Source organism: Labrus mixtus, chromosome 4 (assembly GCF_963584025.1).
Source record: "Labrus mixtus chromosome 4, fLabMix1.1, whole genome shotgun sequence".
Taxonomy (NCBI): Eukaryota; Metazoa; Chordata; class Actinopteri; order Labriformes; family Labridae; genus Labrus; species Labrus mixtus.
The window spans coordinates 4,159,457-4,184,144 of record NC_083615.1 but is presented as its reverse complement, the minus strand read 5'-3'; the positions used below and the strand labels follow the sequence as shown (position 1 = coordinate 4,184,144).

Genomic DNA, 24,688 nt, shown 5'->3' with positions numbered 1-24,688 from the left:
GAGGTCGTATTTAATATGTATATGTTCTTTAAATGTGTACTCTTCTTTGTTTGTTTAGGGGTCAACCTGAGGTGAAAACATTCCCACAATCAGCTAACAGGCCGATCTATGACACAACAAAGACAGACACATCTGCTCCAATCTGTTTAGTTATTTAATGTCCTAAGACTCATCAGAGCTGATGTTTATCACTCATAAGTTATCATAATTATTATTATTACAATTATTTCTTTGTGTAACCACTTCAGTGGGGTTATGGCGATGGTCATGTCAGTTATTATAAAGAGCACAGAAACAAAATCAAAGTGCTTCACAGAGCGATCAAACTGTGGGCTTTATTTGATTGATGATTAAAAAAAAAAGAGGATATAGAAAAGAAGATAATTCAAAAGCAAAGATGAAATAAGATCAAAACGCTGAATCATTTCATAAATAACATCAAATGCAAACAAAATGTAAACATTGAATGCTTTTCTTTACCCAAGCGTTTTGAATCGACTCCAAAGTGTTATTGTCTTCTCCATCATCCGTATGTATTCATGCTCAATTCATCATGTCACTTCAGTATTACGTTTTCATCTCGACCACTTTTTCTACAGCTCATGGAACCGTGTACATGTTTTAATATCAGTATATTGTTCCGTGTTCTTCTTCTCTCTTATAAAACACGTGTGTGTGCGCGTGTGTATTGATGACTGGTTGATCTGTAGGGATGTAAAGATTAATCGTAAAAAATCGTGATAATCGATTCAAAGGTGTCAAGACGCACATCGGTAGTCTCCAAAAATTATTCGCAGTAATATGGTGAGCGTCGGCGGCTGTAGAGCAGATTTTGAAATTGAGGACGCACCTCCATCTTTTAAATCGGAGGTGTGGAAGCATTTCGGCTTCCCCCGAGACAGAAAATGAAAGAGGTGAGAAGATAACAGACAAAGACAAAAACTGTGTGCAGATATTACAAGAAGACGGGGAACTACACAAATATCACAACCGACATGATGCAGTATTTAATCCACACCACAACGAGAAGCTCCAATCACCTCCATCCAAAAACACTGAAAGGCCAAACCGCACTGAAAAGTGTAAAGGAATCTTTTTCACTCATAATTTGTCTCAAAGTCTCATTTTGTAAAATATTCAAAGAGACGTACATCAGAGAGTAAGAACAACACGAGCAAGGATCTAGAAAAAAGGGAACAATGTCAGTAAGAGCAAACGATCAGCTTTGAGTCTGATTGGACACACAGGTGCTGACAGGAAGTGACCAGAGGCAAAGCACAACATTGAGGGCAGTTCTTGAGAGCTCTAATCAGTATAGAAACCATCTTATAAGTCGTCGTTATCAAACAAAAACCATCGTCATTACCATCATCATCATCAATAATATGGAGACCATCATCATTAAGTTAGTAGGTGTTCATGAAAGAGCTGGGTCTTTAGCTTTTTCTTAAAGGTGCAGAGGGACTCTGCAGATCACATGGAGTTTGGAAGTTCATTCCACCACCGGGGGGCGACAGAGGAGAAGAGTCTAGTCAGCGTCTTAGGACCCTGTTGTGAAGGTTGGATCAGACGCCTTTCATTGGCAGAGCGTAGGGGGCGGGAGGGAGTGTAGACCTGGATGAGGGAGTTAAAGTAAGGAGGAGACGTTTTTGTCGCTGTTTTGTAAGCGAGCAGCAGAGTTTTAAATTTGATGCGAGCAGTAACTGGGAGCCAGTGTAAGGAGATGAACAGCGGAGTGACATGTGCTCTTTTAGGAAGGTTGAAGACCAGTCGTGCTGCTGCATTTTGTATCATCTGCAGAGGTTTGATAGTGCATGTAGGAAGACCTGCCAGTAGAGTTGCAATAGTTGTACTGATTGCAGGACTATGAAGTAATTGGATGTATAGTTTTGATGAAACAGACGAGAGTTGAAAACTTTACCACAGAATGATGGAGGTCAGAAGTGAGCTCCGACAAGAAGACAAAGTCTCATAGTGTAACAAAGTTTATTACATATGTTCAAACATATGTACAGCACATTTCTCATGAAGAGTGGTTCTGTCACAAATATAAATTATTTAGACTTTTCTTAAACATATGATACAGGAACTTTAGCTTGACGTGGAAGAAGAGATGTGCTGGCTGTTCACTGTAACAAGTGGGTGCCCAAGACGAACACACACACACACACACACACACACACACACACACACACACACAGACACACACGACGTCTGTGTGTTTAACCTTTGTTTTTCCCCTCAACTCATCAAACCCTTTTCCAAAAATCACATCATGATTACCATAATACATGGTCCCTTCACCCGTCGTCAGTCATTCGGCGGACACAAAATCGGACTGTAATACTCCACATCCTGCCCGTGTTAGACCCCAGCATTGTCTATGAATCAACACACATGATGATACACACATAAATAAGGCACAAATGGAGAAGCATTACAAAAACAAAGAAGTAAAGAATTGAGGGGCCAGAGCGGGACTTGATTTGGCACAGGGGGAAAAGAGTGAACCAAGCTAATTGAAATGTCGTCAGTAACATCTCGATAATGCTATCACATCCTACCAGCAGCAGTCTGTGCATCCAAACCACGACCATAAAAGTTGGAAAGACCATGTTGGATACTTCATACACATGGAAGTACTCGTGTACAGTAGGTGAAGAGAGCGGTGAATTATAGAATCTACACTGAAGTACCATCGTTAACCATTGTAATACTGAAAGGCAAATATAAAGGATTGTTAGAAGTCATAGTGTTAAGAACCTTTGCACAAGTTTGTCGCAATAAATACTGCTTACAGAGCTTCATTTCATTGGGCCTACCGAGAGGGAAAGTGGTTAAAGTGAAAAGAGATAGAAGGGTTGCAATGATTTATGTGGCTACTCATTTACAGAACGATTATTTGTACATATAAGAAATATGAATTTGCTATAAAAAAAAAAAAACCTCCACAAACTTCCCGTCGAGTGTCTGGAGGACAGATACTTGCTTGATTGATCATTCAAATGTCAGACTGTCCCATCATCAACCCCCCCCCCCACACCCGCATGGTACAACTCCATGATTCAGTTCAGCTACATGTTCAAGGTGAACATCTTGAAGGTGCAGATGATAACATAATACACATTCCTTTTGCAGTGACATCGTTTGCAAGACTTAAAGCTAAACACACACACATAATGAATGTCCATGTCGTGCTTCGTTTTGGGATGAATCCCGTACATTATTCATTCACAAAGGCCAAAAACCTTCAGGCACTTTTAGGATTGAGATCAGTCCTCAGTTCATGTATCCTAAACCCTCTTTAGATAATAGTCCATGGGACTAAGCATCCGTCAGCGATCCATTCAGTCATAGTCAAGTGTGACCAACAGAGTCAAGTCATTTAAATAAAGATGCCAGCTTAGTTTTACATCTTGAAGACGACAGGAGGAAACACTTCCTACATGAACCTCATCATTCACAGACAGTCACTGAGAGGAGAAGAGCAAACTAGTTTTGCTGGAAAAAGAGGGTTCACATTGATTCCCTGTCCACCTGCGAGCTTATGATTGGCGAGTCCAAACTTGTCCTTCAGCAGCGTGCTGCTTTGAAGCTGGATACAAAATACCCAGGGTAGTTTTCTAGGCCAGCACTGTCATACTTTTATGTTTTCTTATTATTCCAGTTCGGATCTGCGGCTGCGCTCGGCTCCGCGGGCCGCTCAGGTGGAGAGCGGGAGTCCTGGGGAGACTTCTGAGCCTGTGGGGAGCGAGGGTCCAGCGGAGGGGGAGGTTTGTCAGGATGGAAGGGTCTGCTGTAGTTATCTGGAGCAGGTGGACCTGCTGGCCTGTGCTCTGGCATCCTCCTGAAGTCCTGCTGAGAACCCTCTCGGCCCTGGTGGTAGTTGGGGCGGAACTCATCAGAACGTCTTCTCTTGGGGTCCGGGTGCCTGAAAACCAAAATTTGTAGCATTTATTAAAACCATTGTGTTACATCGTTTGAATGCTGTAAGGTTATTGTATTTCTAAAAAAAAATGACAAAAGGCAGGCGGAGGTGCTGAAATATAGAAGAGAAAAAACTCTGGAAATACATGAAAGTGTCAAAGTTGAACCATGAAAAATACACAGTATATACTCAAGAAATTATAAACTCACAAATGTTCAAATAATAAAATGAGCATAACTTCATTTGCAAGTTTCCTTCACATCTAAGTAATGACTCCTCTGCAGAATATAAAACCACTGCCCTTTGGCTCCACAACTACTTTTCATTTAACCCACACTGTTTGGTCATGACATTTAACTTAGAAACAAAACTAAAAAAAAAAAAAAAAAAAAGGTGCAGGTATCTCTCACCTGTCGTAATAGGGTCGGTTGCCCCTGTGGTCCCGGTCACTGCCGTACTGATCGTACGGCCGTTTCCGAGGGGAGCTGTTGTTGCGGTAACTGCCCGAGCTGCGGTAGGAGTCTCCATGGGAACGTCTGTCGCCATAGTGATCCTTGTAGCGATGTTGGTCGTAGGGATGATGTCGGTCTCCCTGCCATGACTGGTTGCTGTTACCTGGGTAATTATATTTACGGTCCCTCTGCCAGTCTCCCCTTTCTGAAAAAGAAAAGAGCTTTAAAAAAAAAAAAAAAAACGCACCTGAGCTCTGCCTCATCCAACAAGTTACACCAATTAAAAAAAAAATATTCAGCATTTTGAGAAAGGCTGGAGATGTCTTGCTCCTGTTAGGTTGGTACAAAGGCTGCAAACAGAGAGAAATCCACCTCCCATCACCCCCTTGCTCCCTATCCCTCTTCCTGCATTTTATCCCATCTCTCCCCCTATCCCTTTTCCAAGCACGGCTCAGTCTAGGCCTGTGAAGGCTGTTTCGTCATGAGCCGGGGATCCAGCTGAAGATTTCTGCCTTTTAATAAGGCAGTTTTTTCTTTCCACTGTAACTTTTGCTGCTTTGCTTAAAGTGCTCATGATGGATAAGCCGAGTCTTTGTAATATAGCAATAAGTATGGTCTTTTACCTGCTTTTTGTAAAGTGTCTCGAGATAACACTTGTTATGAGTTGACGCTATACAAATAAAAATTGATTGATTGATTGATTTTCACATGTACCATCATTGGCAAAGTGCCGTTTGTTAGCGGAGTTGTACGCCTCTCTGTGGTGTCCGTGGGGGCCGGACTGAGATGTGTGAGACGCAGCTTTGGAGTTAGGCTGAGTACCCGTGGAGTCTCGACTGGAACCAGACGCCTCCGGTCTGAAAGACTTCGTCCTGCCTGCAGGATCCTCCCTCTTCTTCTGTTACCCCGTGGAAATGTTAAAGAGATGTTACTCGTGGTAATGTAGAAAACATGGTTTCCACTTCCAAACAAATGATAAAAACAGAGAAAAGTTTAAAAAAAAAAACAACAACTTGCCTCTTCCTCATGTGAACGCTTCTTTTGGGCCATTTTGTAAAGTTTGTGAAGCTTCCTCGCACCGAACTCTGTAAACTTGGACACAAAAATCCACAGGTTTCTGCAGAAACAGAACAGAAAGTAATGCTTAGGGGGAGTTAGACAGGTCAGTGTTGGGATCAGATTTGACATGTGATCGGCTTACCTTCGCCATATTTTCACATGTTCGGGGTCGCTGTAGGCTTTAAGGCACTCTGTGATTCTGTCTCCGATCTTCAGTAAGCATGTGCGAGTGTGCTGGAGCTGCTCCTGGTCAGACAGACCCTCGTCTGGTTTGTCCAGCTGCTTCAGGGCCTTCTTCACCGGCCTCATGCGCTCCTTACACTACACACACACACAGACACATTTTGATTACATCATTGTAAAGCGACACTACAACATGTACGCAGCAGCCCCTCAACACATTTCTCATCAAACTCACAATACTGAAAGTCTCCTGGTCCAGTTCATCGTCATCCTTTCCTTCAATGGGGACCGGATCAGACCCGGCTGTAATGTGAACCGGACCTTGAGTCTTCTTCCCTTTGGTTCCTTTCGCCTGAGAGGAAAATAATTTCTATTAACATAATCAACACATATCCACCATGAACATCTTAAATAGATCATTCACAGGGCAGGGACTAGTAGGGACGACCTCCCTGAGGAGACAAGACTCGCACATTCCCTCAATTCTTTTAAATCCCTTCTTAAAACGTACTTTTACAGACTTGCTCTTATGTGATGTCGTCTTAATGTCTTTTCTTTCTGGTTTTACTATTTTTTATCTTCTTTTACTTCTTACTGTCCTTTTATTTATGCTCTTATCTTAACTCCTCTTGTGTTTTATCTTGGTAATTTCTTGTCTTACTTTGTCTCTTTATGTTTCATATTTATATATACTTTTTATTCTTATTAATATTATAGGTTTTTTTGATAATTTATTCACTTGTTTCTATTTCTTTTTCTGCTCTTACCTTCTTATTGCTGTTATCTTTTGATTTGCTTTCATCTCTTTTAGTTTCTTACATCTTTTTAAATCTTTGGTCCTCTTGGTCTCAGCTCCTGTTGTTGGGTTCTTGTGTTGTCTGGGTTCTTATGATGGTTCTTGTGATGGTCGGGTTATATATGTCTGTTGGGTATCGTGCACTTTGGGTTCTTTTCTGTTTAATTGTATTTCATTATTATTATTATCATTGTATTTGTAGTATTTTGCATTTGTTATGTTCTTGCTGTTTGGTTTAGTTTGTTCTTGTTTTTGCTGTTTGTCAAAGCACTTTGTAAACCTGTGTTTTTAAAAGGTGCTATATAAATAAAGTTATTATTATTATTAGTAAAAGTATGTCATCATGATGCCAAAACAAACCAGCATCCTCTGCTCTCATACCTTTTCTTTCCTTGGCTTGGCCCCCTTTTTGTCTTTGTCCCCGTCCTTCTCCTTCTTAGGAGTTCCATGTTTTTCTTTGTTCTCTTTGTTATCCTTTTTCTTTTGTCTTTTCTTGGAGGGGGACTTCTCTGCTCCGTCATCCTGCTCAAACACAAGACAAAAAAAAAAGTCTTCTTTAAAAAAAGAGAGAAAAGTGTGCATCAAAAAAAGAAAATTGTTTCTTTGCTTAAGTAAGAAACAAAAGCTTCATTTAACTTTATTTTGAAGGTACTGCAGTAGTTCCTGTTTCCTCTCTCATGTCCCCAGGGCTCTGTTTATATATTTTATCTACTGACTGATGTAGTACCACTACAATTAAAAAAAAAACATGCATGCATTTAGATCTCCAGAAGTGACTGTGACTACATTCTCAGAGCCATTTTATAAAAAAGAGCAGCAAAGACATTTAGGACAAAGTTTGCAATAATATCAAATGTTTTACTCTAAGGAATTTTTGAGGTGTTTGCACATCCAACTATCTCATAAGGTAGGTGCGAAGGGCGAAAAACTATTACTTGAAAAGAAAAAATCCCACACAATACTCTTCCAAACTATCACCAATTTATTAGAAAAATCACAACGTTTCGGCCTCTCTGAACCTTCGTGTGTTCTCAAACAAATCCCCACCATGGTCTTTAGTAGACAAGGCTCCATCTACTGTGTGTGCTCAGGTTCAGGTGTGGGACATTTAATTTAATTACAAGTGTCTCTCAATAAACAGCGCTAACACACCCCAATATTCACATATATGACACATGCATGAACTTGTGCAAACAAAAAAAACACAGCCATCATGTATACTACACGCAGCAGAAAGCCATGCAGACTAGACTTCAGTTACGACGTCATGGCTCACCTTGACCTCGCCCTCCTCTGACGGGTTGTCGGACAGACGAGGGGAGGAGATATCGTTGCCCTGCTCGTCCTTGAGGATCTTCTCCTTTTTCACCCGAGGCTTCCTCTTCCTCACTTTGACCTTTAGAGGCACATATCAGATGAGTTGTGTTGTTGTTGTTGTTGTTGTTGTTGGTAGGAGGAGTGGTGCATATCAAAGGGAAACATCAAAGAGGAGTCACTCTGTGTTAGAAAGCGTCTTACCTCCTCTCCGGTTTTAGACACGTCCGTGTTGTCTTGCTCTTTTTTCAGCAGCTTGAGGAGGTACTCGGCTCTCGCTTGTAATTGCTTACTTTGAGGCTTCTTGCTCGGATCGTCGGGGAGAATCTGTGCCCAAAAGTAAGACTGATGTTTCAACGTGATCTAATGCTTCATTAAAACGCATTTTCACAAATTCATGACGAAATCTTTGACTTCAAAAATTGTATTTTTAAAAGCTTCCCTAAAAGAGAAATTTGATCTGAGCAGCTTTTTCTCTTAACCTCTTCTTCATTTTTCATCTCTATATATGAACCATTTCCAACTTGGTGCTTAAGATAGAATAAAAGTATTTGCCTTATCAGCCAGTTTAAGGTCAGGGTCGGTCTTGATCAGATCCCAGTTGCCGAAGCCGTGCTCGTAGATCCCGAGCAGGAGCTGAATGTCTTCCTGCAGATCCCAATCCACATCAAAGTGGGCCACCTTGACCCTGCATGTGAGCTTGAACCTGTGGTCAACAGAGACTGGTAAGGATCTACTTTTCCACACATCTCAAAGCACAAAGGCCTATCTCGTATTTGTAGTTTTTATCTTACGTGTTCCTCTCCTCAGGATTGGAGGGCACCGCTTTGTGCAGAGGCTCAAACTCCTCCTCATGCTGGATGATGGTTTTGGCGTTGACTTGCACTCCTGAGATCTTGATGTTTATCCCTCTCCGCTTCCCGGGACCTTTGGCTGGAACAGAAACTAAGCATTATTTTTAGACCTTAGAAAAACGATCTAATTTTCAAAAGAACTCTGATAAAAAGGCAGAATCATCAAACCTTCAACTGGGTTCTCTTTCAGGTGTTCCTCGTGCTCCTGCACCGCAGTGACACAGCTCGTGTGGATCAGTTCACCGAGTCTCTTCAGGTCGGCTATGGACTTATCAACCAGCTCCGAGTCCCGGGCGATGGCCTCCAACCTGACAGATAAGAAGAAAGAGAAGAGGACTTTAGTGCTTAGTTTCCTGATGCTAATCTAAGAAAATGATGCAAACACACACTGATCATTTCTGACAGTTAACAACATGTTTACCTTTCAAGAGGAGATCCAAACTTCTTGTAAGCCTTGATGAACCTGTCAGTGATATGAAAACAAACAAATGTTAAACGGGTTAAATATAAAAAAAACAAACATTAAAAAATAAAAACAGTCAGTAAAAGACTAACCTGCGAATCTCTGCGTCAGTGAAACCCTCCACGTTGTTTTTGCGAGCTCTCGGTCTGCCTCTCTTCTTTGGCTTCTTGTCGTCGTCACTGTCATCCGTCTCGCTCTCGGAGCCCGACGAGCGATTCTTCAGCTTGGAGCCAACGTCGCTGTCGCTATCGTTAGCCTGAGCCTGAAAGAGGAACAAGAACAATGTCTTAACCCCGATCTTAATCCGATTTAAATGCTTCAGTGTGAACTTTTGTGATCAGTAACAGCCGGAGACGGTCAAACAAAAAAAAAAAACAGTCTCCGTTATCGATCTTAAATCCTCTGCTCACCCTCTTGTTCGAGCTCCTGCTTCGGGGCAGCATAAAGATGTCCTCCATCTCCCGCTGCTTCTCCTCCTCCTCGATTTTGCGCCGCTGCTCTTCGGGGATGATATCGTCCCATTCCCTTATGGCCCTCCCCTCGAAGTCCGGCGTGCTTTCCTCCATGCTTGAGAAATTAGCAACCTGCAGAAGTATCGGACAAGAAGAGAGTTGAAAGACCTCGCATGAACAGGAAGTAGAGTAGGTTTAAGGTTACTTTAAAAACATGCAGCAGCGGCAGGTACCTTAAACTGAGATAGAAGTTCATCTGTAGCACTCGAGCCCTGGTCACTTTCCCTCGTTTCAGCCAACCTGAGGATCTCATCGATGTCCATCTCCTACAGAAGCAAAATCAAAAGCGGGATTCATTTTTACAAAACGTCACACGTACTGTAGATGAAGATAACTATCAGATTCTAATCATTGTAAATACCTGAGGTTCAGACTCCTCTCCTTCTGCTTCTTTAAAAAGTTCCTCTGCACCAAACTTGAGGATGGCAGTCAGCTCCTCTTTATTAAATGGGTTTGAACTATCAACGATAAAAGGGAAAGTTTAACTCCCAGCATGTGTAACACTTAATCACAAACCTGTAAATCTCATTTCTGACATCTTACTTTGTGCTTCCTTGAGTTGAGTTGCTGTCCAGTACAGTTCGACCCGTGGTGTCCATCCTCTGAATGACGAGATGGTCCAGAACCATCTTCTTCTTCGCCCTCTCGATTATGTCCTCCTCCACCGTTCCTTTAGTGACCAGTCGATAAATATTCACCTGTGAGGTTGAAATAAGATTGTAACCTTTTGACCTTCTGAACGAGATTCCGCAGTGAAAAGACGTCAGCCTGAAGCGTGGATTACCTGTTTCTTCTGACCGATCCTGTGAGCTCTGGCTTGTGCCTGCAGGTCGTTTTGAGGGTTCCAGTCCGAGTCGAAGATGACGACTGTGTCGGCTGAGGCCAAGTTAATCCCCAGACCTCCGGCTCTGGTGGACAACAGGAAGCAGAAGTCCTAGAAGACAGATGAGACTGTTAATGTAAGGTGTCAACGATCAACACAGGTCAGTGACAAAAATAAATAAATAAATAAATAATAAATAAAAACATTTGTGGGACACTGGTGGTGCAGTGGTTAGACCGTGCGCCCCATGTATGGAGGCTTTAGTCTTCCAAGCGGGCGGCCCAGGTTCAAATCCGACCTGTGGCTTCTTTCCCGCATGTCATTCCCCTCTCTCGGGCCCTTTCCGAGTAGCCACAGTTCAGTAGGCAGTACGTACTTTTCAGTATACTGAACTTTCGTGGTCATTCAGTAGGCATTTTTTGTGTCCACCTCAGTATACTGAACATTTCGCCTCCAAATCAAAACAAACGAGCGTGGATTAATTGAATCAATTTTTAATCTAGAGTTAAAGTCCCGACTGAAATCACTACTTTAAATCAACAACAGCAAAAATAACAAATATCTGCATTATTATAAAACCTTTCCCCCTCTATTTAAATAATGATTTCACTATTTAAGTGCGTCTTTATTTGTTTATTTTATATTCTGTATATTACTGTCTTTCATTTGTTCTTTTCTTCATGTACTGTATGTGATTTAGTTATTTAATCTGTTTTTTACTTGATTTACATTGTGATATTGTTTTTTGTTTACCTGACTGTATATGTGCATTACTCTTAGATAGTACAAAGATAAACAAAAAAAATGGGTGAATGCGGCCGGTTCGGGTAACGTAAATGACGCCACTTCCATACTGAATGAATCAGACGAAGTAGGAACAAATATCTGCCTACTGTGCACGCCTACTGAATAGTAGGTACTAAACAGTATACAGCATGGATAGTAAGTACTGGCTACTGCCTACTGCCAGATTGAGTAGGTACTTGGCAATTGGGATACAGCCTCTGTCTCCCTGGTTCCAACTCTATCAACTGTCCTGTCTCTCAAATAAAGGTACAAAAATAAGTCTTTAAAAAAACCACAAAAAAAAACCATTTGTAAATATGTGTTTACCATCCATAAGAAGAATAAAACCCATATGATAATCATGAATTAGATGTACCTAATACACAGACTTTTGTCCGGTTGTTAAGTTTATCCTTCACAGCATACTGCGCTCAAATAAAGTCAGCAGAAAACATACTAAGACAATTATTCCCAAAAAAGATTTAGCTTGGACTGCTTTAACTTAAACTTTTTTAATTATTACATTTGTGAACCAGCCCTTATTTTGTGTACATGCTACTTATGTATGCTTAGTTGTTTTTTTGTATTTTATGGCAAATTAACTGGCAAAATTCAAAAATACCAAACGAGGTCTTAAGACCCACGATCTCCTGCTCTTTTAGTCAACAACATTGAGTGTTGCACATACACACCTCGGAGCCTTCTGCATTGAAGTGGTCAAGTGCTTGCTTTCGGATTTCTCCCTTTATGGAACCGTCCAGCCGCTGGAGGGGAGAGAGAGAGGTGAACAAGGAAGAGAATTAACCTTTGAATATTTCCTCCTGGGAAGCCGCCAGCAATAACCTCGACATGCCAGTGTTCACACTCCATATGCTCGGATCGATCACAACCGTCTATAACACTTAGAGACTGAGTCAGAAATAATCAACCAAGTGGAGTGACTTCAAAAGAGTTCGACGGGAGGCCTTCAGGAAAGAAATACCTATGTTGATATAAATAACCACATGAACTCTCCGCCTGGCAGAGTGTGTTTACCACAACACTGACATCTAATCCTTGTTCCAGCACAACCCAGTAAACACTACCCCGTCACAAGGCCTTGACAACACAAAGAAACTGAAGTCTGTCAGCAGAAACAGTCACTATAGAAACCGCTTCAGGAGACATAAGTGATGCAGCTGGTCAGAAAATGTAAGTGAGACCTTATGGAGGTTTAAATATAATTGGAGAAAAGCGCTGTATGCATGATAAAGACATGATGTCATGGTCAAAATGAACACTTTTCACCCAGGATTTGGTCAGTACAGCCTAGCTTTAAGTCCAGCACAAACATGTTTTCTTTGTTTGTTCAGTCTAAACTCCGGCTCAGCACGGCGGCCAAAAACTCCTCCGACCACACACCTTGACAATATGCAAATCTAACCTGGAATTGGTAGCGCCTCTTGGCCAAGTACTCGGCCAGGATGTCCAACATCCTGACCATCTGGGAGAAAATCAGGACCCTGTTCCCTCTCTCTCGGAGTCTGGTCAGCAGCTTATCCAGCAGCACAAGTTTCCCACTGCCCCTCACAAGACCCTGAAATATTAAACGACAGGGAAATAAATATGCATTACATCCGTTTGTGAAGTCACAGGCTGGCTTCCTATCCCCAGGTGTGACTGCGAGCTACAAGAGGACTCATGAGGACTCTCACCTGCAGGTGTTCCTGTTGTGTTTCACATTCCACGTCTTCGGGCTGCTTGATGAGGAAACTGTGGTTGCAGCACTTTTTCAGCTCCATAACGATGTTGAGGAAGCCGGAGGAGCTGCCTCGGGTGCCTTTGGAAAGAGCTTTGTAATTCCTCGTTAAAATCCACCTGGAAATATTTGAGGGAACAAAAAAATCCGGTTAATGAAGAGGAGAGATGCAGCTTCTGTATCTAAAAGGTTTTTAAATGTGAAAGCCTGATGTAATAAATAGGTTACAAGAGACGGAAATCCAACCGTACTTGTAAAACTGTTTTTGATGTGCAGTCATGTCGACGCGGAGGATCTGCTCCACCTTGGCGGGGAGAGATTTCTCCACGTCTTTCTTGACACGGCGCAGGAGGAAGGGCTCAAGGACTTTGTGCAGACTCTGATAACCGTTATCTTTCGCTTTGCCGTGTTCATCCTCAAAATCCTCCCAGGAGTCAAACCTGCAGTGCAAGAACACAGATAGCAAATGTCACTCATGTCCGGGGCCGGAGCTCAAAAAAAAAAAAAAAAAAACGGATGACATTTTCGCTGTGATGTTGAACAAGGGGCCGTACTTGTCAGGCATGAGGAAGTGCAACAGTGACCAGAGCTCTTTGAGCGAGTTCTGCAGCGGAGTGCCGGTAATGAGGAGCCTGTGGTTGGACCTGAACTCCATGAGGGTTTTGTAGAGGAGGGAGTCGTCGTTCTTCAGCCTGTGAGCTTCATCCACGCCCATGAACGCCCAGTTGATGTTCCCGAGAACTCCCTGCAGACGAATAGAAAGAGTCAAACTGAGGGATTGATTCTCACCATGCAACATTACTGTACATACATCCTGAGAGTTCAGCATACCTTGTCTTTAAGAAGAATCTCATAAGTGGTTAATAATGCGTTGAAACGGATTCTTTTGGTTTGATGGTTCACCCACTCGTAGTCTCGAATCTATAATAAAAAAAAATTTAAAAAAGAAGGAGCAGGATGAGACATTTATGAAGGTACGACCAGGCGGTGAGACGCTAAACAACTTCAGGCTAAAACCTACCGTCTTCCTGCTCATGACGTCGCCGAGGTAGACGACCACGTTCATGTCCGGAGCCCACGTCTCGCACTCCCTCTGCCAGGAGGTCAGCGTGGACAGAGGCACCACCAGGAGGAAGGGCCCGTACAGCTGATGCTGGTGAAAGAGGTACGACAGGAAGGAGATGGTCTGGATGGTCTTTCCGAGCCCCATCTCGTCGGCCAGGATGACACTGTTACACCTGAAGAAGAAGAAGAAGAAGAAGGAGGATAAGAATAAAGCACGGTTTATCTGTGGGGTCCTTGGGGTGGGGAGGGAGGGAGGGAGTGCTGGGGGGGCGGAGAGGGAGGTTGGGGTTGGGATATATTGGGGGAATTATTTTCTTTGCCCCCCCTCATTGCCATTATTATTTACTTCTTTGTCTACTTTCTGTGTTGTGGTAATCCAGGGGAGAGAGATTCAAAGATTTAATCTTTGTTTGCCCCTTTTGTCTGCTGTTTTCATCCCTTCTTTTGAAATGTATTGTACAAGGAATTATGTATATGATATACTGTATATGATTCTCCTCTCCTGTATATTTGTGGGCTGTTGTTAAAACCACAACATCTTGTTTTTCATTTACTGTAAGTGACAATGTTTAAACATAAATAATAACAAAAAAAAAGAAAAGAATAAAGCACGGTTTAACCCTTTAGTAAAAATCACCCAAATATTTCAGACAATATTTTTCAAAATGAGGTCATCCTTAAAAAAAAAAAAAAAAAAACCATGTTCATTAACACATCACCTGCACCAGGAGTGTGCCAACCAGTTCAAGCCATCCAGCTGATAATCTCGAAGCTGAAGGTTCTCATCTCCGATATACGACGGCTGTTTTTTCAGAGCGACAAACCTCGGCCTTTGCTTCAACACCTAGAAATACAATAAACAGACGATGAGGGTAAAGTAGAATCATTTGAAGTGTCCAGCGGGGCACGTGTGACACGGCTCGTACCTTGCAGTCTTTGGAGGGGACGGTCTTACAGGTGCTCCGGCTCAGGAAGCCGTCGACCCACTGCTGAAACTTCTTCTTCACCAAAGCTCCATCTTCCCAGCTGCACTCCGAATAAGGTAAGCCCATCCACTTGCATAGATACTCCGGCTCATTGGAGGGCGGTGCTTTGTGACTGTGAGCTGTTTAAAAAAGAAGATTAAAAAAATGAATGCACAGGATTTTAAACACCTTAAAAAAAAATCTGAAACAGAAAGCAAACAACAGAAAAACATTTAAAAAGACTCACAGGGGAAGTCGGAGGATCCTGGAGTCTTTCCTGATTTTGTCGCTGTTAACAATAAAATTCACTTTAATGAAACGATAAGTCGTGGATCATCAAGAGATTATCTGCAGCTCTTCCAGACAAAAGCAAACACAGCTGATGCTGAATTCTTACCGATCACACGCTCAACAAACTGAAACTGCTTTTTCAAATCGGAAGTGAGCTCCTGTTGGCAGTTGTGAAACTCGATATCCTCCGGGGACGCCCTCCTCAGCCTACAAACAAGGACGAAGCAAAGTGAAGATTCCTTAAAGACGTACAATTAACATAAAGTTTAAGTGAAGACTAAAGGTCTGTTTTTTTTTTTACCATGAATTGAGCTCTTCACTTTTCTTTTTGTAGTTGTCCAGTCTCTTGATTCCCTTGACTTTCTGCTGCGTCAGAGAGTCCATGCTCTCCCACGTGTTGTGGATGTAGGACCAGCCCTTCCACTTGATCAGATACTGAGTTTCCCCTTCTTCGTTCTCGGGGTCAAAGCCTTGGCTGGGGTCTCCATTTTCCTCCACGGCATACACAGTGGTGGAGGCCCCGGTGGCTACAAGAAAGAGATGAAAACACTTTTTGAAAAATGGGCCAAATACAAACGTTTTATAACCAAAAATGGTAAATAGTCTTCGTTCAATTTAAGGTAAGAGACTTGCAGCAAACTCAGTAGATATAAAAACCTCCTCTTGAATCACAAAATCGTTATTGTTTGGTAAAAAAAGAATCGCTTGAATTCTCTGACGGCTGTGAATGCCTCCTCACCTCCTTTCCTTGCCGTCCTGGTGTCCATGACTCTTTCAATGGTCTCGCTGTCGTCATCCTGCTGCTCCTCACAAGCGTCCCCGGTCATTTCAATCAAGTCGTCAGAGTCGGTCTCGAAGTCATGTTGGTCCTCTTTGTAGCTGTAACACACAAAAGGAATACGTTGGATACAGCAGATGTACCGAAACACACTTTGATCAAATCATGACTAAACCAAACTTCATGTGTTTTTTAAATCGATGTGATGGGTAAATCAAACACGTTGGGTTCAGTAACGCACCTTTTGACTTTAGTTGCACCCCTTCCCCGTGTCTGTCTCTTTGAAGTGTCATCCTCGTCATCGTCATCGTCCTCTTCGTCGTCGTCATCGTCCTCGGCAGACGACTCCTGTTTCCTCGACTTCCTTCCTTTTTGAGACAGCTGCTTTTTGGCTGCAGATTTGGCCTGAGGTCTGAAAAACAAACAGTTAAAGCACAAAAACAAAACAGTAACAACTTTAGACTTCGTATGGAGTCAGCCTGCAGGATCAAAGTCAAGAGGGGGTTCCAGTTCAAAAATGATTTCTGTGTAGTTTCAGGATTTCAAATGAGAAACTATTCGATTATTTTAGACTTCACTTTCATATAATGAAACATTTAGGTTTATACTTCACACCACATTAAAGAACACAACATGTAATCAAACACACACAATACAGAATGATAAAGTGATGACTGCTGGGTAGCTGTCTGATTGGCCAGGCTTCACTACACTCTTACCTTCTAGCAGGAAGTCGTCTGGATCTAACTTTTTTCTCTTCCTGCTCACTGTCCGAACTGTCGGACGCCTTCTCCTCCTCCTCCTCCTCCTCCTCCTCTTCATCATTTGAGTCATCATCTTTCCAGATATTTCTTATAACAAAGAAATGCCACAAGTTCACCCTCAAGGCCCATCGTTGCTACAACCACTTCTAAATGTAAATAAAAAAAAACATTGGCCATAGGGTAATTTGTTCAGGGATAAGCCACTGACCCGGCCAATCAAATTTAAGAGTTTAATGCAGGGCATCACCTGTCTGGTTAGAACTGAAGGAGCCCACTGGGAGCAAACAGATACCCATTCCATAAATAAATTATGAGGATCACAATATGAACACACACTGGAAACACAATGAAGGACAAACTCATGAACTAAATAAAAAGTGCGGCTACAAAAAAAGAGTTCAGTTAAAGTGTCTCAGTATGGCTGAACTGAAAGAATGTGGTGTTGGACTAGCAGGGAAAAAAAACAAAACAATGAAGTGATAATAATAAAAATGATCACAGTCTTCTTACTTACTCTTTTTTCTTAGCTCGTGATGTTTTCCTCTTTGGACTTTCACTCTCAGAATCACTGCTGCCCTGTAATGTAAATACACATCAGTGACACATCACACAAGAGTCTGTGAAACATCCACTAGGTGGCGCGATTGGCTCGTTTACAAAGGCTGACGACAACACAAGATAACAGCGCAGAGGGAGACCACGCTGAAGCGCTTGTTTGTCTTTGTCGAGGCAGCTTACCCCAGCGCCGATGTTCAGACGAGCAGGCTCCTGTCTGCTGCGATTGGACCTCCTGACTCCGTACACATCTGGATGTTCATCCCACATCTGTGAACAGAGAGCAAATGATAGTCTTAACCTGGTCCACTTCCATTTTCTAGTTGAACTTCAGAGCTTTTGGTTTTAGAATATGACCACAGGACGGTTACTTTTTGGTTCTTGCATGTTTTATTAGCCGTCTTATCTTAGTAGATAGAAAGGAACAAAAGGTACTAACTGGTTTTTTTTAAATCATGTTTGTTTCATCTTTTCTTTTTATATCTGCACCTTATCTTTCTATGTAAATACTTGCTGCTGTTTATATCCTGCACTGACGAGTCAAATGCAACAAAATTTCATTCTTATCTGCACTGTACAGTACAAGTTGAATGACAATAAAGAAAGTCTAAGTCTAATCTTGGATTAAAGCTGCTGGTATACAGTTTATCCAAGTGTTCTCTAGTGTGCGCAATTACCTTTCTGTGTATACATTTTGACCATTTATAATGTCGACCCCTCATATTCCTTCTAACAGTAAAGAAAGCACATGGTGCAGGGACATTGCTACAGTCCAACTCTGATAAAAAAAAAAAGACAATGCCACTGTAAGACTTTTTAAATTAGGCTGCAACTAAAAGTGTCCTGCAGGTCAAATCTCCATAATCACATCAAGAATCTGATGACACAAACACAGTTAACTCAATCACAATTGTTGGAGGACAGGAAGACATTTGGAGATCTTAATCTGCTTTGGAAACAGTGAGCTGTCACAGCAGGTCTCAGTGTCCTTTCTGAAGTTCGTTGAACTTTTACCTTCTTGACATCTGCCAGACGCTCCTTCTTTCCCACCGGCTTGTCTTTGACCTCTTCTGCGTTTTGCTGGGATTTGGATCCGGCGGACTCGCTCCCCGACCCGGAGTGACTCTCTGACTCAGACGAGCTGTTCGACTCCGAGTGTTGGGGTCTCCTCCTCTCACTGCCATGCTCGCTCTCCGACTGACTTCCCGACTCTGACGCAGAGCGGTTGGACTCCTCCGAGGCTGAATTGCTACAGGAACAAGAACATGTTCAGACTTTGGATTTTTTTTTGCAAAAGTGTTAAGCAGCCAGTGAGTTAACCCCAAACTTTTAACTGCACACTCTCTAACGGGGAAATTGTGCAAGAGCATGAGCTTGATGGTGAGAGAAAGTTCTGACTCATGGCCAACAGGAAACCTAAACTTTATTACATAATGGTGTGCGCGCCTTTTTCTGCTAAGAGGTTCATAATAACCGGATTCTCACCAAGGCAAACAAATCCTCTTAGTCATTCTGGAAAGCCCCAATCTTCTTTCACGGCCAAAATAACAATTTTAACAAAGCTGACCTAAAGTCAGCGACCGCATTAATCGTCCTTCAATCAAAGGTCAGATTTAAGTACAGCCGTACGATAACTAAAACCTGTACGAGTATGATTATGAAATATCTTAACCCTAAGTTTCACTGCACAGGTTCATCTCTAGAAATAAGAATATAAAATAATATGGAAGTATCTATATTCATCATTGAGTCCAGATCCTTTGGTATTGGTTCTACTCCTCTCTACTCCCCCCCCCCCCCCGCTTCTGATACTTTTCAATAAAGCTGTTTGTTTGTTTTTTATTTTGATCCCCATTAGCTTTTCCATAGCAGCAGCTATTCATGATCTCCAAAACAACAATACAACAACACACATAACATCGCAGTACACACAACAACAATACAGCAACTTAACCACGACACCAAACACACCACAGGCAGTGTCTACTGTGAGCCTCTTTTTTTTTGTTGTATTAATCGTGTGATTTGTTTTGTTCCACACAAAGGGGATTGTTAGAGGCCTGAGTCGTGAAAGCATTCAGTATTTCTAAAGGGAAAAGGACGATACAAGACAAATTGGTAAAAGATGTATTTCTTTAAAGAAAAAAAAAAAGAAGAAAGAATTATTTAATCGTATCCTTCAGTGTTTCCCCCAGGATGGAGTTGTAGCAGCGGAGGTGAAGATGAACAATGTTTAAGTTACGTGCAATTAAAGAAACATTACAAGAATTATTAACATTTAATGAACAGAACAGTCAACCAACAACAACCACCCAATACAGGAAAATTCAGTAAAATCCCAAAGATCTGTGCCTCCAACCCAAGCATCTTACCAGGGCTTTCCACTAGATCTGCAAGCACCCCCGGAGAAATGTTTTGGCTGTAAAAGCCCAAATTGCATCGTCATTTTAATGCCACTATTCCCTCAAACTAATCTTAAATGTGTCATCAGATCATATGTCTGCCTACTCGATTGTCAACATGTAGCCTAGTGAATTATTGTAAAGGCGCATTAGGCTTCTTTTCCTTTTAACCCGTGTTTGACCCCCTCAGCATGCAGGGGGTTTCACTTAGCAGAGTATGAGAGAAAGTAAAGGCTACTACACTTCCTCTGACCTAACAGCACTGATGCTGCACTGTTGAATACAGATATCAGTGCTTTATGGAAAGTTTGTTTTGTCAATTCATTGTTCTCATCACAATCTTTTAAAAAAAAAAAAAAAAAAAAAAAAAGGAAGAAGCCCATCCTATGAAGCAAACAGACTAATAAGAATAGTCTCACATTCAGGCTTGTACATCTTAGTCATCTTCCTCTTTAGTTGATCAGATCTGGGTGATTGTCATACTTTTTACAGCTTGTCTTTATCTCAAACATTAATGGATTTAGACCGTTATTTATCCGCAAACGAGTCCTTCATAAAATTCATGCAGGACTAGGAGACACACCGCCGCTGCTAGACGCATGTAGGGGGAAACACTGCTGGTTAGTAAAATAAAGCACAATGTGTTGTTCAAGTAAAACTAAAAAAACAATAACAATGATTGAGTGTAAATGCACAAAAGAAGCATCACATTTTTTGAAACCAAGGTTCTATTTCACAGGTTATATTAATATTTCAATGAATTAAAATGTTATAGTGTTGACTTTTTTGTTGTATTAAATGAAATAGAACTTTGCTGATATTGTGGGATGATGTCAGCATGTCTGCTTGATGGGGTTTCATTGGTGGGAAAATTGTAGTTTGGCGAGTTGACCACTACAGTCTGGATTTCTCTGCATGCAGTACCTCATGTGGACACATGGGGGCGATGTGCCCTCCACAATTCACCTCTGAAACTCACCCCGCAAACCACAGCCTTACATGGACTGCCTGGAGAGACAGTGCTCTCACAAAAAGACAGAATTCACAGACTTATTAGTAATTTTACCTATTAGAGGTTTTTGGTGATTTATATCGTCTTTGCTGAGATTTTTACCAATTACTAAAATTATATTATTTTAATTGTATATGTATGGGCATAAAACTTAAATGGAAAATGATTTAAACTGTCAGCTTATTAATTTAATACTTATACTCTTAAAATAATTATATTTCATAGGTTACTAGATTTCACAGCCTGTACTTTAAGCAGACTCGGAAGTGCAAGACTCCTTCCGCTTTAAGTGAGGTCAAAAGTGGGCGGGACATCGAACGAATCCTTCAATTATCATTGGCTGGCACGTTGCTAGGTGGCATTCCAGCCTATAGAAGCGGGGCGTTGTAGGCCTCCATGTCTCTGAACTCTTCCTGTTCCTCCTCCGTGTAGTTCTCTAAGCAGAGTTTTAATACAGATAAGTGAGCAAGCTAGGCACACAAGGCAAGGGCCATTTTGTGACTCTGGAGAGTATGTATAGTGAACTTTATGGTAAGACGTTACATACCATTAAAGCCCCACACTTTAGGTCAGTCATTGTGTTTCTCTGCATGCCCCCCCCCCTGTAGTTCTCTACCAACAGGAAAAGTTAGGCTGTCACCAGGAGCAGAGGACATATTTAACTCACAGCTGAAAAAAAGACTAAAATGGCTGCCACAAATTCTCACAGAGAAACTACAAGTGTGATGTAACCTGCTGCAGTGTGCATTTAGTAAAAAGCAGTGAGAATGCATTTATCATACAACCTTCAATCTACTTAAAAACACAGCAGTGATTCAGATGCATTATTTGCTCTGAGTGCATGGAGATTTCATTTCTCTCTCAGAAAAAGAGTTTTACATCAACTTTGTGCAATAAATACAAAAGTATTTTCAAAATAAAGGCGAGCCACTTCTGTCTTTTCTCTTAATTGTTGCTTTGTTTCGACAACATGCAAAATCACCTAGTGCTTGTTTTTAAAGCCACCTTTATTGATCAAGTTGTGTGGTGTTTACACTTGTTTAAAGATGCTGTTTTCAAAGGTTCAGATACCTCAGGATGACATGCACACACTTGAAGTTTAAAATATTAAGAAAAAGTAACAACAGTGCCAAAACTTTCACACGTGTGTCAAGACTCCCACACGCTACACACCTTCTCTACCTGACAAGGAATACAGATTAATCCAAATATAAAAAGGAAAATGACTTTTTAAAATCAGACAAGTTTAAAATAGATAATTTAATCAACACATCAATGAACACATAAAGCTTAAATACATTTATCTATTGAGTGCCCCTTAAAGCTATATGCTTAAAATGCATGACAATTTATGTGAATTTAATCCAGTAAAATATCTTCCTTTAGACAAAAAATGATTCAAAATAATAACAGAAAATCACCATTTTGGACAAATGTTCAGATAGAATCTGAAAAGGTTGAGAATAAACTTCCCCTTTAAAGAAATATAAGTTTGAGGTGAACAGGGTAAAAGACAGAAAGCATGTAAACACTGGCATAACATCAAAAATAGTTTCAAAGTAGTTTATAATTCCCTTACACAAGACAAAAGTAATTATAATGCAAATCTTCAAAGTGAATTAAATTAAAAAGCAGAAACGCAATGCATATAGAAAATGGACTTTTGCAAATAATATAACTTTTAAACTATGAGAATAAGTCTAAAAAAAAAAGGTTGCATGTTGAAACAAAAATGTTTTTTTTGTTGTAGTGTGATCATGTCAAAGAACTATGAACAGAGTATAATAAATACTATCAAGATAATCTGGAAAAGCTGCAAAACTGTCCAGAAATAACATGCACACAACGTTTGTTTTGGAAATAAATACAAGCTAAGGTTGATCAAATGGTGCATTGCAGCACCAACTAGTAAGACAAGGTCATTTTACTTTATAGTGATGGAGCATTAGACATTTTAGACAAACGATTTTGCAACAAAACAAAGGAGAAATGAGTGTAAAACGTTCATATTGTGGGCTGTGATGTCTTTAACACAGGCCTGAAACCTCAGGATTGAATGTAAGAAATGGTAGGGAAATCAGGGTGTGGCTATTAAACAATAGCAAGGTCATCCGTGACAGTGGTGCACTTCAGTCAAATCCACGAAGCAAATGTACACACAGGTGGTCAACCATGCTTGACAATGTAAACAAATCACATAAAGAAAAAAAGGTAAATGGGAAAAAAAGTGAAGGGATCATACCTTGATGCGTTGCTGTGAGTCGATCCTTCATCCTCTTGTTTTTTACTTTTATTCTTCATCATGGTAGTATCCAGACAACTTTGCAGGATGATCTATTGCCCTGGTATTTACTGTCAAAAAGTTAGAGGCATGAACTATCATGCAAGTCCCATAAGATCCCCTTTGCTCAGGTGGCAGTTAAAACCCAGGCGATGCGACACGAGTGAAGAAAAAGGCATTAAATCCAAAGATTTAAGTGTCATTATTTACAACGATGATTAAAAAAAACAAAAAAGGGGGTTTAGAACAATGACAGGTGCTTCTACAATAAAGGTAAATATCCGACACATGTATTTCAATATAGTCCACGGATGAAGCCGCATGCCATTAATTCTAACTGCGTCATCACAAGTAGGATAAGAAAAATAAGATTTGAAGATGAAAAAAAAAATCAGTAAATAATTCACCACACTTTGTAAACACAACAATTCATTGTGCAGAAAAGGTGGTAACCTATAAATGAACTATTAGATTCGCAGTTCTCTTTGTCGTGGGATTTTAGCCGAATCGAATAAAAAAAAATCAACTGCAACAATCATAACTTAAAAATAAATTATATATATAAAAAAAGGGGCTTTTTTCAAAAAGCTTGCAGGCCTTCAAAGTCTTCATATAGTGTCAGACTCAGAGCGACACAGAGCCGAGCTGCTCACTAAAAATGGAGGCGCGCCATGGCTGCCGGAGCTCTGTATGGAAAACAACGACAAGCACTCCCACAGCTCAGACGGCTCGTATAGCTCCGAAAAAAGCCCGAAAACGACAAAAAAAAACGGCTAAATTTCCGTCAAAACAGCGATCGTAAAGCCACAGGACTTAATCTTGATAAAAGTCGTGCGGTTTTGGTCGAAAAACAAGCAAGAAAAACGGTCTGACGAAAGCCTATGGCACCCTTCCCAAGGCTCAGCCGCCATCTACAGCTCCTTCCCTAGCTCTGAAAGCTTTGCCTTTGATTGACGTTATTTCCATTTACTCAGCACTCAGGTGATGTTTTAAGTCCCACCCACTTTTTATTTTTGTTTTAAATGTTGTTAATATAAAAAAATTAATATATTTTCAACCCTAGGATGCAAGCCAGAAGTTAAAACCTTCCTTCCCACTTCATAAAAAGGTAAGGATATTTAGAGGCTGTGAATTATTTTTTTTAATGCACCAGTTTCATCACTTCCTGCTCAGACAGGAAGAAGGACAGTAAGGAGCCATTTTAGAGAGCCTCTGGAAACCATTTCTGGTCAGGCTGAAAACTTTTTAACCTACAATGCATTGCAATGCAATACCACAAATTAACTGAATTCATTGACTGCTGTGGTAATTAAATTAAGAAGTGATTGAAGCAGACGCATGTATTTTAATTAGCAGCGTCCCCTTCGTCAACCTAATATTTCCTTTGTACCCAAAAGATTGTTTTAGGAGATTCGTTGACACAGTACTAAACTTTAGCAATAATGCTAATTTAAAATGAATGGAGCAACAATTTGATTAGTAACAAAGCTAGTGCAAAGAAAAACAAGAAGTTGACGAATTAGCTAAGACATGTTAACCAACGGCCAAGCTAAATGGGCTACAACGTCACCCAAAACGCTGAATATCTATTGATGGTATCTGGTTTAGCTAATAAAACAAAGTCAAGAAAAATTACGAGGACATATACTTTATTTAAAAAAAACAAC

The 24,688-nt window shown here is 41.0% G+C and overlaps 1 protein-coding gene across 2 annotated transcripts; it reads right to left on the bottom strand.

Moving 5' to 3' along the window:
* Positions 1-1,969: 1,969 nt before the first annotated feature.
* Positions 1,970-23,458, bottom strand: chd2 (chromodomain helicase DNA binding protein 2). Of its 2 annotated transcripts, XM_061035227.1 has the most exons (38): positions 22,983-23,458; positions 18,341-18,575; positions 17,510-17,596; positions 17,286-17,347; positions 16,727-16,858; positions 16,249-16,419; positions 15,969-16,108; positions 15,531-15,756; positions 15,336-15,436; positions 15,186-15,227; positions 14,900-15,078; positions 14,693-14,817; positions 13,930-14,146; positions 13,740-13,829; positions 13,463-13,653; positions 13,160-13,348; positions 12,865-13,027; positions 12,594-12,746; positions 11,863-11,934; positions 10,346-10,495; positions 10,105-10,259; positions 9,923-10,019; positions 9,735-9,827; positions 9,460-9,633; positions 9,142-9,311; positions 9,008-9,049; positions 8,755-8,894; positions 8,527-8,665; positions 8,288-8,438; positions 7,937-8,059; positions 7,695-7,814; positions 6,800-6,940; positions 5,858-5,974; positions 5,582-5,760; positions 5,398-5,497; positions 5,095-5,278; positions 4,339-4,585; positions 1,970-3,931 (listed from the first exon to the last, which is right to left on the bottom strand). In XM_061035227.1, exons 1-38 carry the CDS (start codon positions 23,042-23,044, stop codon positions 3,646-3,648), a joined length of 5,445 nt encoding a protein of 1,814 aa, XP_060891210.1. In that variant the 5' UTR covers positions 23,045-23,458; the 3' UTR covers positions 1,970-3,645. The 2 variants fall into 2 exon arrangements, with proteins under 2 accessions (XP_060891210.1, XP_060891211.1); XM_061035228.1 differs by lacking the exon at positions 16,727-16,858 and having other exon boundaries at positions 22,983-23,457.
* Positions 23,459-24,688: the final 1,230 nt, after the last annotated feature.

Excerpts from the sequence above, each read along its gene's own strand:
- chd2 (XM_061035227.1), bottom strand. The coding sequence starts at position 23,044 with ATGATGAAGAATAAAAGTAAAAAACAAGAGGATGAAGGATCGACTCAC. Across the intron at positions 15,437-15,530 it reads AGTGAAGAGCTCAATTCATG|GCTGAGGAGGGCGTCCCCGG; the intron begins GTAAAAAAAAAA and ends CCTTGTTTGTAG. Across the intron at positions 6,941-7,694 it reads CAGAGGAGGGCGAGGTCAAG|GATGACGGAGCAGAGAAGTC; the intron begins GTGAGCCATGAC and ends GTGTTTGAGCAG.